Here is a 17,858-nt window from a genome sequence, read left to right on the forward strand (position 1 = left end):
CTTTCATTAAGCGCGCAATATTGCCGGTTTCAGTTATCGATGATAGTTATCGATCATCGAGTTAATGATAGTCAAGTGACCGTGAAACGTGATTATGAGCCGTACCGATTGCGATAAACCTCTCGCAATCGTGCTCGACATGCAACGTTTGCTTCAGATCTATTTATCGTGACTCAATTTTTAGGAGTCCAATATTATTCGCCCAAATAACATCTCTTAAAAAAAGTATCAAAGAATTATTTGAAGAATTAAATGTCTGAAAAAAGAAAAATGTGAACTCTTCCAGACAGATTATGTCTAACAATTGTGGTCTAATTAAATTTGAATCACGGTAAAAGAAGATCAATCGTTAATCATTCTGTTTAATCACATAAACCATTAAACTTTATGTACAGATTTTTTATCTTTTTCTTTCTCTATTTCTTTCTCTCTCTTTAACTAATTTCTTACCGGTTGCTGTCCTGAATTTTGTGGGCTCTGGACCAAGAGCTGCTGTAGAGCTTGATTCTGCGCTAATAGCTGTTGCTGTATCTGAATATTTTGTGCCATTGCACTTTGCAGGAAAGCTCGTTGTAAATTCTGTTGATACGCCATCATATCGTTGTTTTGGCCAGGCGGTGAATTGGGATATTGCGGTAAACTGAGTCCCTGCATGCTGTAGATCGGAATGGGCATGAAACTCGCACCCATGCTCATGCTGGTATTCTGTGCGGACGGAACTTGTTGAGTAGCGTTAAACATGGGCATCATCATAGGTGGTGACATCATGCTCTGTGCAATAGGGGTGAAGTTAAAAGCTGCGTTTTGATTAGGGATGTCCATATTTCCACCCCCCTTAATCTTCTTCGACAATTCACTGGCATCGATATTCACATCTTTAGTTCTTATCATCATTCCTTCGACAAAGTCATCAACTGTGGCTATTCTGACAACTCGATTGTCGATTCTTTCAAATTCTTGCAAATTCTCGGAAACTGTTTGGTCGCCAGATGGTCTGGTATCATATGAACCTTTTATCGAAGCGGCTAAACTACGGGCATCCGATAATTCGTCAAGATTGCCATCCAATACGGGCATAAAAAGCTCATCTAAGAATTGATCCACGTCGGAAGCTTGGCTGGGCACTCTAACGCGTCTCACATGCGACGCTAAAGAAGGCGCCTCGCTGGTGTCGGACATGGCAGACGATTTTACACCATATTCACTCTTCTCGATATAAGCGCGACTAGACTGGCTTCCCGGCAGCGCACGTTTGCCTGTAAACGCGAAGGGAATAATCGATACGCGATTGATCCGGAAAAATTGGCTTGCGTAATTGCTAACTTTCTCCGCGATGGAAATTCTCGAAGTGTAAAATACATCTTACACAACAGCGAATTAAATAACGAGAATAAAGAACGAGAATAAAGAACAAATTCGAAATCATTGATGTCATAATATAATGCATATGCAATAAAATTTTTGATAATCTTTTGAAAAATGATAAGAAAATAAGATGATAAATTTGATTTGAGAAGATCCAATTGCCCACATCGCTAACTAATTAATTAATTTAATATAAAGTTTTCTGAGAAAGAAAAATTTTTAAATACTAGCCGTATAAGTGGTAAATACTAGCATATAAGTGGATCTATGTTATCGGGATATATAGGCTAACGGAATTCTCCCGAATGACTTTTACTCAGCTACCTACCAGGATATTGCGATTTGATGAACCTGGTCTGCGACCTTATGTAGCTCTTATCATCCTCCGATCTTCCGGTTTGACTAACAGACTGAATATCCGGGTATTCAAAGTCAATCGTGAGATCCTCCTCCTCGATGTTGGGCTCCGTCGTCCTTGTGACCCTGCTATACTTCCTCTCTGGTGTAATCTCAGTACGCGTCATGTACTCAACATTACTGACTGCCGAAGTCTCACCGATTCTTTCCAAACTGTGATATCGTTCGTTCAATTTAGATGAGGAAAGGCCGAGATTGGCAAGTTTTACCGGTGAAGGTACGACTTCTGATTGAAGCAGGTTGTCCAAACTTCGGCTACGCTGCTTCTCCTTTTCGAAATAGCGGTCATTCAAAGCGGATTTTCTCGACAATCCCATTTCCGTTGTAGTTTCCAAAATAATGTCGTGCGATTGCTTTCTCATCTGTATGTACCCAGACAAAATTGGTATCACGTTTCCAAATACAAAATTGTTAAAAGAATAATTTATTGAGTTATTAAATACAATAGAACTTTGATTATCCAACCTTATATAGACAGCCCTAGATTGAATAACACACCCTGGTGAAAAAATTTCGCTGAAATCATTTCACGTTTTGGAACATTTCAGCGAAATTGCTGAAAATTTACTGAAATTTTACTAAAAGAGAAATTTTTCAGCTACATACTATAAAATCACTAACATTGAATTGAAATTTATCTAAAATTCTTGCCGAAATTTTTGTGAAATTTTTCTGAAATGTTGAAATTTTGTTGAAAAGTGTTCCAAAACATGGAATAATTTCAGCAAAATTTTTCCATCCGCAAGATAGTAATAAAAATCATTTTTTTTCTCTCCAAAGTGCGATAGTACGTTTCTCGAAGATTCTTTCGCGCTGAACACGATGCCGTTAGTAATATTTATCTAGTACGTTAGAATTTTGAGTAAATTGGAATAAAAGGAATAAAAAAAGGGCGTTCTTTTTATCATTTTTAAACATTTTTTGCAGCAAAAAGAAAACTGATTTAACTTATTAGAGTATCTCAGAATTCATATGTATAAAGAATTTCAGACAAATGTAGACCTCAGCAACAAATTGAAACGTTCTAATTAACATAAAAAATTGAAAAAACTTTTTAAAAAGTTAACAAATTATATAGAAATTCGAAAAGATTATATGAAGAATTGTAAGAAAAACTTTCATCAGATTAAAAATCGTAAGATTGAATAAATTAATACATACAGGTAGTTTCGTAACGGGTGGTTGAGGCGGTGGAACTATCGGCCGTCGGGGTACTTGAATCTCCAATTCAACGGGCTTGTCAACTACTTTTGGCACTGATTTTCTTTCCAAAGGTTGGAAGGTTTTTAGAATAGGAATTTCCATCTCTTGTTCTAATTCCCGAATAACTTGGGCGTGCTAAAAAGGAACATTATTTTAAACCAAAACTTAACAATTTAATAACAATTTTTATTACTCCACATTTCTACAGTTTATTTTTACTTAAGATTCCTCTATTGAAGTCAACGCTTATCGATTTCTCTTACTTCTCGTTTTTTTATGGGTGGCAGACTATTCTTGCGCTGCTCTAAGAACATATGCTTGGCAGCGGGGAAAGCTGGTGCCAATTCCATCTCCGAGATTAGGTCCAGGACATAATCAAAGCCATTGGTCTCCGTCACGATAGCGTCCGGGCCGTCCAGTTGATTCCAAAGCGTAATAGTCCATCCAGTATTCTCTACCCCATGATTCCGAACTGCGAGATTAGCCAACTCTTCGCATGTCGTCCAGGAATCTATCGCGCATGTAGTTGTCTCGCCTGTAAAACAAAAAATTAATATCAGCAAATAAAATTTTTATGGCAGCACACTTTAGCACACTAGATAGCAAAATGCTAGCAAATTGCTGACAGATTAATAATAAATTCGATCGGATTCTCACTGCAGAGCTGTAGCAATGTGTCACATTAATCTCAGGATTTGTCTTTTGCTTACTTTCTGCTGCCAAGAGAGCTTGCTAGGGCAAGCATATTAGCAGACTTTGTTCTATCATATAGCAGTTCGTCGATAGATTATATTATAAATTCTGTATAAAAAGATCATTTAATTATGTGTCATTAATAAATTTTCACACATAATGTAACTTTTAATACAGTGAATAAAAGATGTCATTAACGCAAGGCTCAATAATGGATAGTTTTTGATTCGTATTAAAAGTATAATTCTGCTCAAAATCTGCCTTTGCAGACTTGACTATCCTTTATAGAATTATTTTTACGAATTCAGAAACACAATTTACCGTCGTAGAAGCCAACGTTGAGCGCCATATTTACACGATTTCTATTGGCTCGCCATTCTAAGACACACGGTGGATAATTCCTGGATACTTGATGTACTGTTTGTTGATTATTAATCATCATACGGTGTACCGTTCTCTCGCCTTGCAACAATTTACGTTGACAATAAGCCTTGTAGCCGTCGTAGGCGTGATCGGAGACATATCTGAATAAAGAATTAGAGATAATTAATTAGAGATCAATAACGAGTTATCGTTCGTAATCAAAAATACTTACTTCAGAAGGTACTTAAAGAGCGTGGCACTGGGTTGGAATGCTGACAAACAATTAGACAGCAGCAACCATCCTCTTTCTTTGTTGGCGTCGTTCTCATTTTTCCAGGTTTGATTTGCCAACTGACATAGTATCTCATCCCTTAATTTCTCGTTCACGATACCCTTGTTAACAATGTAGTCCCCCAACGCTTGCTCGCGTTTGCCATTAAGATTACTCTCATTCATAAAACGCAATATCATCTTAAAGATCATCAAGGAATCCGTATAATCCTGATCGCGAGCCTTTGCTAAAAATGGTGTTTTGATTGGTTCGCGTTTCATTCCAAAGATGTGACTCTTGAAATAAATATTGGTGAACTTTGAGAATTGATACTGATCGATGTCGGACGGCAGATTGTATGTATAATTTATCGGGATGACTTGGCCAACGACCTTGAGAAGATTTCGCTCGGTGTGTGTGGGTTGCCAATCTAAGTATTACAAAAAAGATATTTAAAAATTCGAAAAACAATTTATGAAAGAAACACATTCGAAAATTTTAATAAGTTTCATGATATTTTAATATTTATTCTGATAAATACGTACCATCAAGCTTGCTGTAAATAAAAGCTAGTTCCGCGGGAATCTCCAAATGATTTACACCAGCAACAGCACGCGAGGTCCTCTCCTGTTCCTCTCGTTGTTGCTTTGCCTTCGCTCGCTCTTTACTAGCTCTCTCGATCTCTGCTCTTTTCGCCATCTCCTCTTTCAATATTTTGAATGCCTCTCGTTGTTTCCTACCTCTGTACAATTTCTGCGCCATTAGGACACCCTTCTTCATCGCACGGAACTGTTTACGTTCACGATAACCACGATATACTGCTTGTATCAGAACTGTGCTTCGTGAAATATTGAGGAATCTTCTGCGAGCCAAGAAGCCTCTCGTATATCTGCAAGAGAAACCATTAGAGTAACGTCCGGGAAAGATTCACACGTTTATTCACGTTAATTTCGTTGGTCACAGAAAGCAGGTTTAGGCAAATAAATTGAAAAGGATGGATTTCTGTAAGATATTTAATCGTAATCCATTAAGCACCAATTAAAAGTAACATAACATCAATGCTATAGTCATTTCATATTTACTTTTAGAAAATCGGCTCAAATATATTATATCAATATATATTAATATACTTATAAATAAATATTCTTTTGTCTTTTCTTTTGTATAATTTAATACACACCTCTGGACTGTGATGGCCGCTCTTTCCAGAATCAACGCTCTGTTATATTCCAGAGCTCTCTCCAATGATTCACGTAAAAATACTCGTGTGAGTCCAAGCTGATATTGTGACTGTGCCTCTTTCGGAGCTGCTTTGTCTAAAATGATTCTACAGAGCTCCTTGTTGGGCGCTCCTCTAGGTAAATGCGTTGAGACAAGATAACGATACCGATCCACAAAGTGTCCAAACAGAAGGCGAACCGGGTAGCCAGTTTTCCTGATGCGGATCGTTTCCAACATACCCGTATATCTTAATTGTTCGAGTACGCAGGGCATGTCAAACTTCATCGGAGCTTTCTCAGTGTTTGGCTTGATACAACGAACAAACCACGGATTACATCTGCAAATGCATTGGAAAAGAAATATGTATTCAAATCGTGTGGCAGTAATAATTATTACAAAATCCAAGAAATCAATAAAAATATCAATTAAGAAGCTTTGTAGATATTTTAGATTTTCTGAAATATTATCAAAATCTTCTAAGCTTTATCAAATTAATTTAAAAATGGTATCTCATAATTTGCAGCATCCACCAATTTTTAATATCGCACAGAAAATTTATCATTTGAATACTTACTGAGACATAGATTCTAAGAGTTGTTGAAGACTGTCGTGAAATCGAGCCGAAACAGTTGGAGTTCTCGGCTTCATGGTGACAAATCTGCCATTCGGCTTATTCATAGTTTTATTAGCTTCATGAGTGTTTCTGACATGTTGGAACATCTTGCTGACCATCTATAATCATGATTATTATAAGCATTTTATTATAAGAATTCAGCATAAATAAGACGAGAACTTACTGAAATCTTGCTGCTGATCAGTAACTCTACTACATCAGGTCTCAAGGTATCCCTATTCTTATCTAAAAAGCCCTCTACGTTGTACCAGACCTGTCCAGCATAATGTCTGATCGCGAATTCGGCGGAGTTCATCCTTGGCCTAGAATACAGCTCACTTAACGCGTGATTGTAATGGCATTTCTCCAAGAAAGAAAGATCCGTCGCTTTAGGGAAGTTACTTTCATCGTCCAGCAAATGAAGAATGCCTACAGGCTTTTTCGCGATCAGATGGATGACCGGTAAATTATCCTAAGGCAGACAGACGGATAATCAAATTATTTTCAAGATTTATAAGCTTATGCTGACATGTTTCGCAAAAGTTTTACGCTAAAATACTTAGATAACAAAATACTAGCAGTTCGATCTTACAAGTAATGATATCATCCAAAATGAATCTTACCGTGTAGTTGATAGTAGTCCAGTCGATCTTTTCCTTCGCATACTCCTGTTGTTCCAGCTTGAAAATGTGCTTGTTGAAATAGAACTGCAGGTTTTCGTTTGCATAATTAATACATAATTGCTCGAAACTGTTCTCTGTGAAATTTTCGAAGCCAAAGATGTCGAGGATTGAAATGGCGGCCGTCTGTTTTGTACCTTTGTAAACGATATGATTGACGCGCGCGACTAGCCACGAAAAAAGCGAACTATACAGAGCTTTCGCAAAAGCATCTCTGGCATCGAGGGCTTGATCAATATTCAAAGCAGTAAAGACTCTCTCGTTCCTCGCTTCCTATGATATAAATAAACGGATTTATGTCTTGTTCATTCAATGGTCAAAACAATAAGAATGTTCAAAATAAGTTTATGTAGACATAATTTTATAAAGAACGACGTAAATTTCCTTTCAAACTTCATGATGCCTCTTCAATATCGATTGAATCAAAATATGAGATGTACTTAAGTGAAAACTTACTGTCGTCTTGGTAGTGAGAGCTCGGATGATGCCATCGGAATTCACTTGAAGAAGGTGCGCCGCCCAGCGTATTTCAGCGTCGGAACCGACTTCCACGCCTTCCTGGCCATGCCTCATTTGTTTCCGGTGAAAGTATACGTTTCCCAGATGCAATACGCTGGATAGAATCCGGAAAATTGTGTCCTGCTCTTCGGACGAGAAGCCGAGAACCTGCATGGCTGACAAGAGCGCCTTGAAATCCTGCACATCGCTCTTACCATCGATCTCGCAATTTCCACCCTGTTTCCAACAATTGCGAAAAAATTTTATTATTAATTATTTTATTATACAATATTATCAACTACCCTAGTAAAAAAAATTCATGCAACATCTCATTTTTTAAAGAATTTTTCATATTTTCAATTTATAAAGATCTCTGAAAAATAATCTCTTAAAAACTTCTTTTTATGTCACACGTTGGCATAAACACACACCTGATTTAAATAAAAATACTTGTCCGGTGTAAGCAGGCCGTATTTATCCCTGAATTGCTGATCGAGTCCAGCTAGAAGTTCATAGAACACGTGGTAGTTTCTCTCCTCCGAAGCTTGAGTTACTATTCTACTCTTTTCTAGAAGATATTGCGTTATTCTACCGCCAATGATCGCGCCGCTAAGAAATAGAAAAATTGTTTATTTTGCATGATGAGATACCAACAGAATCGACAAATTTTTTTATACTTTATTGTTTTTTATAATTATTTTCTTTTGATATTACTCACTCCCTGAAGTGAACTTCCAAGTATTTCCCAAATCGACTGCTATTGTCGTTTCGCGGCGTTTTGGCATTTCCGAAGCTCTCTAGGAGAGGCGTCGCTTCCAGGATTTGCTCGGTGACAAGATTGTTCGGCGCGCGATTAACGGCCGCGAGATATTGCATCACCAACTTCGTAGACTCTGTCTTTCCCGAGCCAGATTCGCCGGAAATGACGACCACTTGATTGGCACTGGAGTTATTGGCTGCAGTCACTTGACTATATGCGGAGGAGCCCACAGCGAATAAATGCCTACGAAAGATAATATAATGATAAGTGTCTTTTTAAGGCATAACCAGGCAACCTAATTTTTACAAGACTAAAAGCGAAATAAGTTTAAGAGAATGGATTAGGTTTTATCAATGTCTACATAAAATCGTTTGATACTGATAAAATACTCTCTCTACTTAATTGATTTGTTTACTTATACCTATAATCAGATAGTCTTTACTACTTTTTTTTAGAAATTTCATTTTAAACTACTTTCATAAAAAAAAGATAAAGGAATTAATACTAACGGTGGAAGTGTACCAAGGATTCGTCCCTCGTAAAGCTTCACTTGATCTAATCCATAGATGTCGAACATTTTGTATGGATTTACCGCCACGAGAATGCTTCCCGTGTACGTCTAAAATTTCATTGTATAATTATTGGAGTCAATTGTTAACGCTAGGAATGAATAAGTACATAAGTCAATACAAATGCAACGTACGTAAATTAATTCCTTGTCGTAACGGATCTTTAAGTTCCATAATAGTGATGCCTCGTTCAGATCTCTGCAATTCATTCAATTTGTCTTACGTCGGTGCATGATAATTACGGAAGTAGACACATGATAATTTCGTGACTTACGTCAACTGAATCATGTCCTCCACACCATTTTGACCTAAGTCCTGCCTGGGCTTCACTCCGCTCAAGTTGGTGAGAGTGAAGATTTGCGGCTTAAACACATAATTGTATGCAATTATACGTCATTTTTCCGCACGAAGATCCATTGGTCGCGACGACTCAACAACATGCATTTGTATAATTTTTATGACGACTCGCAAACCTCGTGATTACTCGATGACACTTTCTTTCCAATTTCTAATAGCGCAGAAAGAACACGGAGAAACATCTAAAAACGTGATTTTCCAGCGGAAACGAATTTTACGATCGTGCCATATCTTCTCGATACGGCTTCTAAGGAAAATGTCCGAGGAAAGAAAGATTTGTGTAAATTCATATAAGAAGCGAGAGAGCCACTCATGTGAGCCTTAACCGGATACTGTCTGCAGTTGCACTTCCATTGGCGCCGATAAGTAGATACTTCCGGCAAATTAACGAAATTACCAACAGATTTAAAAAAATAAAAAATATCTTGAATCACTTTCAAAGTTTTTCTATTTGCGAAGAGTAATCCTGATAAACTAGAAGAATTAAACTACAATTTAAATTTTGAAGTTTTTCCTTTTTTTTAAAAAAAAAAAATTTTAAATACTTTGATGTTAACGGGTAATAGCAAACTGAGGTAATGAAAAATAAATCTCTCAAATTTTATAATTTTCACGGAATGAACTAATTTCTCTACTGTTATAAAATGCAGATTTCCATTCATTTTTTTAAATACCTATATAAAATCGAATTATATGGGTTATCTAAAAAGCGGTTTTTTGTCACTAGATGTGTTGACCATCAACACCATCTAGTGACAAAAAAGCGCGGATACTTTTTAGATGACCCAATAAATACCATTAAATTTGATTGCGTGCGGGCACTAAGATGTTCTTTTTTAAAAATAATTGGTGTACTTTACGCCAATGTACGTCGTCTATAATAGGACACTGGTGCAGTGCTGCAACTAGTGCACGACAATGCAATGCGGAGAACACAAAACGGGCGGCAGGAAAAATTGCACGTTGTTAAATGGTCTGCGATGGGTGTCGGTTGCATAATGAAGTGGCTGCCTCGTGTTAAAGGAGACTACGACGCGTGCGAATAATCGTCCATCAGTCATTTCACTTTACCGACGTGTAACTCTTTTCAAAATTCTAGCGTCACCAACGACCGGGAGATCGATGACCGGCGATGCACGATTCAAGGCTTGTGCGAAAGCACGAACTTGAAAATCACACGCGCGCGAAGGACGAAAAAGTGAATGAAAAACGTGGAAACCAGAATGACGCGGGCGCGAGCGCTCGATGTGAGAGTTTCCCCTCTCGTTCTCGTGTAATGAAACGAATTCAAACGCGCGAGGACCGTACTAGAAAGTCAAGAACCGATGAGCAGATCACTTGGATACCGTATACATTTGCTCCATTCTTGCCCGATCTAATGATGTTTGGATTGCCTTAATCGCGCTTGACAGCCGAGCCAAGTTGAAACGCAAGTTGTCTTCAATATTTTTTCTGAGTGTCAGTTGAATTATATTATATTTCTAAATATTAATAATCGAACGGTGAAATCAATTTTAAATATTTTACTTAAATATTTTTTCGAAAAATTAAATATATAAGTAAAAATAAAGAACACAATTTAGGTAAATTTTGACGAAGAACAAGAATTGAACCATTATAATTTTGAATATTAGTGACTGAACGGTAAAATCAACTTTAAATACGTTTAAATACTTTTTGGAAAATCAAATATGTATAAATATAATAAATTTAAAATAAGAAATATTTAGGTCAACATCTTAGCGAAGATACATGAATCGTGAATTAAGTCCGAGTGACGTCGTTTTCAGAAAATACAAAGTGATCGGTTGCTTAGAGGTCGAGATAGCTGTATTGTCGATAGAAAGGCCTGTTTACCAACCGAAAGAGCAGTCTGGCTTATCTTTTCTCAGTTATTGAGTTCTTGCACATCTACCATTCGTAATTATGCACGGTTAATATGCAGGCGCTTTCTAAACGGACTTATCTTACCTTGCCGGCGATCACCGCTTGAACCGAAAGTACATTAGCAGCTCTGTGGTATTCTAGAACCTCGCCTGGCAGCACATGGCCGACACCGGGGTCGAACCATACCAATTCACCCTGCAAATAATATTATTTTGTGTTAAATTATTATTCAATGTAGTGACAAAATGACACAATTTACGAGTAAGTGAATAAATAATATAAAAATAAAATGTTTTAAAACGTAAATTTTAAGATAAATAAATAAAATGGTTAATTTAAAAGGGTTAATTTAACATATCATAAATGTTAATTTTACTAAAAGAAACGTGTTTCGGTTTGTTTACAAACTGTGACGATATTATCTTTGTTGTATTTATTTTCTTACACAATATTTGTGTAATCTTCTAATATTTATATTCATCTTGTGTTAAATTAACTTAAAAATTTGAGTGGATCATTTGGAACATGCGATTTATGTTAAATTCATCACATTTTTTCCAACAGTGTAATTTACCATATTACATTATTAATTTTAAATCAATATGTTTCTCGGATCAGTTCATAGATAATCCCGAACCGTTTTCAAGTTCCATGACGGAGCTCTACATGTCACGGAGGATGGCTGCAGCCTCCTCTTTCCGGTGCAGAAACCAAATATCGATGATGACGTGTCTGGAGAGTTAGAGCAGGCGCTGTTCGCATCACTGAACGTTCTGATGTGCGTCGGGATACGCGTCGGGATGTGCGTCGCCGTCTTCTTCACGTAATTCGATCTTTCTTTGCTCTGTTTCGTCAATACTCCGCTGGTCGAAGTTCTTCTCTGTTCATCCACATTTCGCGCAGGTAAATTTCCCGATGTCGACGTTTTCCGTCCAATCTTCACGTAGCTAGGTAACGTCATTGACTTCATCCCTGTTTTCGAACTTTCCGTTTGCTCTTTTGTCAGCAACTCGGTCTGCGATTTTGGTCGACTCCTCGCTTGCCTCTCGCTGGTCCACGTGGGATCTTTAGGACGACACTTATTTCGAGACCAAGAATCTGTTTTTGAATCTTTTCGCGCAGACCATGTGGAATCTATGCGACAAGACGTCTTTATGTCCTCGTTTCTCTCCGTTTTAAAATTACGCAATCGCTCGATGTCCGCTTTGGAAACCAATATGGCGTCATGCTTAACTCTGACCACGTCCTGATCTCGATCTTGATGCATCCTCCGCTCCAAGGAATCCATATTGTCTACGTTATTGATTATTCTACGCCTGGACATCGTTCTATCCATCGGCTCTAGTTTTTCTTCATGAGGAGCCTTAGGCGGTTTACGCGTGACCTTGACATAAATATCATCACGTTGTTCGCGATTGACGTTGTTCGCGCATCTGGACCAATCGGGCGGATTAGGAACAGGATCTCGCAAGTGCCTGACGACTTTTGTCGAAGTGTCCACGTATTCTCCGCTTGCCTTCGTCCTTGTCAAAGTATTTGAAGGAGTCGTAGAGTCGCGCAAAGTGTCGGCGCGTTCTCCACTCGCTCTTGTCTTTGAGAACCTCGTCAAAGTACTCGAAGGAGTTGTAGAGTCGCGCGATGTTGCGACGCCAGTCGGTAACGACATTTTCCGTCGCCGAATCCTTCCATAAATCGGTGCTTCCCTTCCTGCAGTCTCCCTCGTTCTCGAAGAGGAATACTCTTCTGGTCGAGACGTCTTCGAGGCATGTAGAATCTTCGGCAGGGTTGACGGCCGCGAGATGTCGCGATCCTCTTTAGCCAAGCGACCAGAACTTGGAATACCTGAAGGTATTTTCGCATTTGCATCTTTTAACTGCAAGTTCGTCTCTACGTTCGCACGACGTCGTAGAATGTCCTGTCTGGAGACTCTTTTTAGGAACGAGGAAGTGCATTCAGTGTCCTGACGAGTTCTCCTACCGATCGACGGCAAGGTTGTCGGTCTTTTCTCCACTTGACTCCTCTCCGGAGTAGGATGGACTGTCTCGACGTCGTTTCTGACATATCTGCGCTGTAGGATCTCCTTCCTGGAGATCGCTAGACCGCGCGGCACCGTGTAAAAGATCTCGCCATCATTCTTCGTGACGATTGCACGTCGGTCACTCGAGTCCCGGGATGGCTGTCGGATAGAAGTCCGGAATTGTTGCCTAGTACCCGTTTCCGGCGCGCAGGAATCTAGGGCGGAATTCGAATCTGGGTCTGGGCCACTGGCGCTCGCATTATGCAATGCGCGTCCGTCGCGACTACCGGATAACGGTTCCGCGCTCGCGTAGAAAGCTTCCGAGGAGTGCAGCGAAAAGTGACTCTGCGAGGTCGATGATCGACCCATGGACCAGCGTCGTCGTTGCTGCTGCTGCTTTGTGTTTGGTCCCGGCGAGTCCACGTTGGCCATCGCTGCCGGGAATGTTGGCGATCGGTCGCGCACTTCATGTGCAGATCACGCACTATTTGTCTTCTCTTCCGAAACTTCTTTTGTCGCGGATCACGTTGTCGCCTATATTATCAATTCAGTTCCTCTATATTTTACTAACTTTCTACTAACTTTGACACATATTCATAGTTATTTCGAATGCGTTAATAACAAAAATCAAATATAATTAAAATAAAGAAGGCCACCTTCGGTTCAAAGATGAGTCATGCTGCTTAATAATATATGAATTCCAGTTTGAGCAAATTGCGCGCCAATTACTTGTCGGTTTTGAAATACATTAGTCCTAAACTAAAGTTGGAGTACATAGTATCACAAATTAGATTGTCAAGCGATTTAATATTACTGATACTAATGGACATCTTCGAAACACGGAAGAATTATGTCAAATATAACTTATGCTTTCACGGAGGATCTCCGTTTGCAAAACTGTGAACGATTTTCAATCGAGTTTCTCATAAAAATAATATATATTTTCATCCGTTTATTTTTGTATTTAATCGTACATAAATGACGTGACACGCAATGCGCTAAAATCGCGTGATTATAGATGCACAATCTCATTCAGTGTTCATCACAAAGTATCGGTTCCCATATGATCACAGAAATTAAGCAGAAACTTCATTTTGAATGCAACCGTCGAAAATATTTACATATGAATTTTTAACGAGAACGGGAGGGTGTGTTTATCCTCGACGTTTCAGTTATTCTCACAATTCACGATACACGATTACGTATAAATGTCTTACTTTTTCTTCTTCCCTCATTTTTTTAAAAACATCGCGTGCAGTACGATTGCATTTTTCCTCAGTTATAGCAACGTCGAGTTTCGATTACATATCTCTTTCTTTCTTTCAAGTTCGCTCAATTTAAATAACAACCTCGTCGTGGATGATGAACGCGTGTAGCGTTTCAAGTCAATGCCCGCTACGCAACTCTCTCGGATGAGCACCAAAGTATCAACACACGCGACACACGTTTTTCACTTGTGAGATCAGGAAATTCGATTCCCGCTTAAAATTGACGTGACGTGACGGTTAGTTCAGAAAATGTTTAAAACATCACGTGAACCATTCGTAAATCACTCTGTTGAGTCGAATATCAACTGCATTTTATGATTCACACATATTTATATTAATATTAATTATCTATTGATTTACTCAACCTAACATAGACTCATTAATTCAAGACAATCTTACACACGTTGACATTATTTATTTATTATTTATATTTCATCATTTATTATCTTTGTTCTCTTATTTGTGAAATTTAGTTACTCGTGCACACGATTTTAACACTGTTTATCGCATGAAATCGAAAAAACGAAGTGAGAGAAGAGCAAACAACAATCAGTCGAACAAGTTTTCAGTTAGATATACCAGTACGTCTATCCACGTCGAGAAAATTGTTTCATTCGGCAGAGTCGTATCGATCAGTAAAATTAATGCCGCATAAAATTTTCCTGTTTCCAATTGAAATGCAATGAGAGATTGTCGAATGTCTCAGGATGAACTACTCGCCCGTTCATCGAGACTTCACATTCTTCAGCGTTAACCTCCATCCGATGCGTATTTCCGTGTACCATTTTCCGCCTTTTATCTGTAGTCAGCTTTTTCTCGTGCATTTTGGCTTATTTACAGCAATCGCGATGACCAAATCTTATTGCAAAGTCCTGTCACGATTGGCGATCGTAACCTAAACCGTTTGACGAGCTCCGCATTGTCGCATGCATGTTAAATTCGGCTTAAAGAAGTTAGGAGGCCAAGCAAACGTCTATCGGGCTCATTGGGTCAGTCGGCAAAAGTCCGTCTGCACACGCAGAATTCATTAACGGTGCTCGGCGATGTCATCTTTCGGTCCCACCACTAGCTGTCTTCTTCGCTGCAATCATCCGGCGACTCGTAAAATCGATCTTTTTGCGAAAGAAGAGGTTCTTCGAAGAGAAAAGATCCCCTTTCCCTCGCGAGGCCGAAGATGATCGGTCGATGCGGACGCTAGGATGTTTGACGCGGCACTGTGGAAGTTGCGGGTCTTCCTTCCCTCTCTGCAACAATTGCCTCGGGTATGCAGTGGCGTATATGCAATTTTAATTGAGGCACGCTAATTAGGCCGTGCCGGAAAGCGGTCCATATTTCCCGATCGGACGCGCCTGCTCCAATCGTGCCACCGGATTCACACTTTCCCCGCGTTCCTCGAGTTCCTTTCGCCGCATTGTCCCACCTATCGGCAGTTCCCAATCTCTCTTAACGGGAATCTGCATGCATTTTAGGCTCCGTCTAGCGCCGCGCTACGCCGCGATGAAATCATAAGCTACCGGCGCCAGTGGATCGAAGCGCTTTGGGGTGGAACCAAGCGTGCCTCTCTTCTTATATAAATTACGCGCTAAATACGCGCGCGCGCACCGCACATACATGCATGTGCGCGGATATTACATACTACAGGTAGTACAGGTACAGGTGGCTATGGGAGGCGCAGGAACGCGCGAAGGGAAGCTATTCTGCCTAGTGGCCGTGGCGAGTTGCAGAAGAGCGATAGAAATTGTCGATTACGGAGCGCAGCGAACGCAACCGCAAGATGGGACACGATTATTTTTTGTTCTTTTTGTACCGACGTTGAATTGATTTATCAAAGTTAAACGGATTTCCTGGTATCGCGAAACTCTTCTAAATTATTTCATTCCTTAAAATTGAAAGAAAAAACAGAAGAAACGGATTCACAATGTCGTTTCATTTGAAAATTGTTCTTATTAACGGATAGAAGATAAAATATCCGGGCTATAAAAGGACACAGGTCGTTAAATCCTTTACGGTTTCATGTCTTCATTTTCGATAATGCCAGTTATTTAATATCCGTTTCAATTTCGTTAATGCCCTTCTGCTACACTCGCACCTCGATGTAAGGAATGCTTCCTTAATTATTCCGTCGGTCATTATCCGCGATTGCATGCTCGGGGAGCGAAGTAAAAGTGAGAAGCCGCCATTGCGCCAACTCGCTTGCGATGCATTCCAAACGCGTCCGCGTAGCAAAATTTTTTTATTCGTCTCAATATTGTCGCTGTAGTAGATACTGCTTTTGAAAGTAAACAAGCTATCAAGTTTTGTTCACAATTATATTAAGCTTCATTAGATCTCACTCATTTCAATCGCTTGTAATTTGAAAATTTTCAACATCTCAATTTGTATTATGTTAGAAAAGTCGTTTTCATTAATTTTATCGTTTAATAACTTTTTTACTTAAAAAGTTTTCAAAAAACACGCACTTGGACAGTACACGTCGCGTATCTCTTTTAAATGCGTCACTTTTAATAATCTTTCGAGTTCCTCACCAACCTTGTAAAAAAAACTCATTTTTTTAGGCTAAAGAGTTTTTTCAATTCTGCAAAAAATCGAAGACGATCAGCGCGCGGATTGATCGTTGACTAAGCGTCGAAAGACCGCCGGACGAGGCGTTGGAAAGTGGCTGCTGCAGCAATGCAATTGCGTGTGCGCAGATCATTGACTCCGACCACGCAGAGAGATCCCACCGCGGTCGTGACCACGTAAACATTGTGCAATGTCATGACAATCCAAAAATGACTGTCTTACGGTTTACGAGTTGACGAGTGAGAATCATGACCTTTAATTAACAATTAACGAACTCGAAAAACGACCGTTCTTCTTTTACAACATCAGTCCCTTCGCTCTCATCGATACCTCCGATTATATAGACTCTTCTTAATAAAATAATCGTATTCTTTAGAAACGTTTGGTATTCGATTCACGCAAGTATTACTCTTATATCTTCAATAAATTGTGGAATTGCACTGCAATGGCATCATAAATTGATGAAAATTTCACAATAATTGTGATAAAATAATTCACCATAACAATTTTGTCAAAATAAAATTTCTAAATAATATTGGTCAAAAATTAGACAAATCCAATTCGAAATATAAATATTTTATAATTATTTCAAATAACACTCAATTCTTTACTTCAAATGTAGCCATGCTGAATATGTTGTAATATTTCATGTTGCCACAAAATTTTCACATTATAATTTAGAAATAATTATACATTTTTATAAATATACATCGATTAATTTGATTCCTTCACGCACAATTATATTTCTAAATGTTTTAAATATAATTCAAATATTTTTTCAATTATTAAACAATTTCTTTCCGAAATTTAATTTTGCAAAGATACCGTTAAGATGATTTTATAGTTTGTTGAAATATTATTTCAAAATTAATTGTGCCATATTGTTTTGTTGAAATATTATTTTGAAATTAATTGTGTAATTAATTGTCAGTATTTCATAAAAAATTAATATTTCTATGTATTTATTTTTGTAAATACATCCATATAATTGCAGATCATAAATTTTACGCAAGATGTTGTCAATTTCATAAATGTTTTTCTACCGGTTTTTCTATATAAAAACGACTCACGATGAGTCCAATCTTTCAAGATATATAGTCGATAAATATCAACT

At 38.5% G+C, this 17,858-nt stretch overlaps 2 protein-coding genes and 1 long non-coding RNA gene across 6 annotated transcripts in view; 1 reads left to right on the forward strand and 2 right to left on the reverse strand.

Moving 5' to 3' along the window:
- The window catches only part of Myo10A (unconventional myosin 10A), a 48,260-nt gene that overhangs the window by 24,007 nt on the left and 6,395 nt on the right, over positions 1 to 17,858 (reverse strand). For all 3 annotated transcript variants that reach the window (XM_087414889.1, XM_011066153.2, XM_011066152.2), the window contains exons 3-20: positions 10,982 to 11,092; positions 8,928 to 9,016; positions 8,788 to 8,851; positions 8,594 to 8,703; positions 8,043 to 8,327; positions 7,756 to 7,933; positions 7,283 to 7,561; positions 6,770 to 7,099; positions 6,331 to 6,618; positions 6,108 to 6,265; positions 5,493 to 5,870; positions 4,858 to 5,201; positions 4,274 to 4,742; positions 4,000 to 4,202; positions 3,249 to 3,520; positions 2,944 to 3,120; positions 1,694 to 2,144; positions 451 to 1,256 (exon numbers count right to left, since the gene is read on the reverse strand). In XM_087414889.1, the coding sequence (XP_087271015.1) occupies positions 451 to 1,256; positions 1,694 to 2,144; positions 2,944 to 3,120; positions 3,249 to 3,520; positions 4,000 to 4,202; positions 4,274 to 4,742; positions 4,858 to 5,201; positions 5,493 to 5,870; positions 6,108 to 6,265; positions 6,331 to 6,618; positions 6,770 to 7,099; positions 7,283 to 7,561; positions 7,756 to 7,933; positions 8,043 to 8,327; positions 8,594 to 8,703; positions 8,788 to 8,851; positions 8,928 to 9,016; positions 10,982 to 11,092 (4,992 nt within the window). The remainder of the gene's footprint in view (positions 1 to 450; positions 1,257 to 1,693; positions 2,145 to 2,943; positions 3,121 to 3,248; positions 3,521 to 3,999; positions 4,203 to 4,273; positions 4,743 to 4,857; positions 5,202 to 5,492; positions 5,871 to 6,107; positions 6,266 to 6,330; positions 6,619 to 6,769; positions 7,100 to 7,282; positions 7,562 to 7,755; positions 7,934 to 8,042; positions 8,328 to 8,593; positions 8,704 to 8,787; positions 8,852 to 8,927; positions 9,017 to 10,981; positions 11,093 to 17,858) is intronic.
- LOC147906810 (uncharacterized) overlaps positions 1 to 17,858 on the forward strand; it is a 61,488-nt gene that overhangs the window by 20,496 nt on the left and 23,134 nt on the right. The gene's annotated exons all lie outside the window — the stretch shown is intronic.
- On the reverse strand, positions 11,464 to 17,852 carry LOC147906811 (uncharacterized). The gene has a single exon (XM_087414890.1). The coding sequence runs from the start codon at positions 13,344 to 13,346 to the stop codon at positions 11,517 to 11,519; it is 1,830 nt and encodes a 609-aa protein (XP_087271016.1). The 5' UTR covers positions 13,347 to 17,852; the 3' UTR covers positions 11,464 to 11,516.

Source organism: Acromyrmex echinatior, chromosome 17, assembly GCF_024713525.1.
Source record: "Acromyrmex echinatior isolate Ae372 chromosome 17, ASM2471352v2, whole genome shotgun sequence".
In the NCBI taxonomy this organism is placed as follows: domain Eukaryota; kingdom Metazoa; phylum Arthropoda; class Insecta; order Hymenoptera; family Formicidae; genus Acromyrmex; species Acromyrmex echinatior.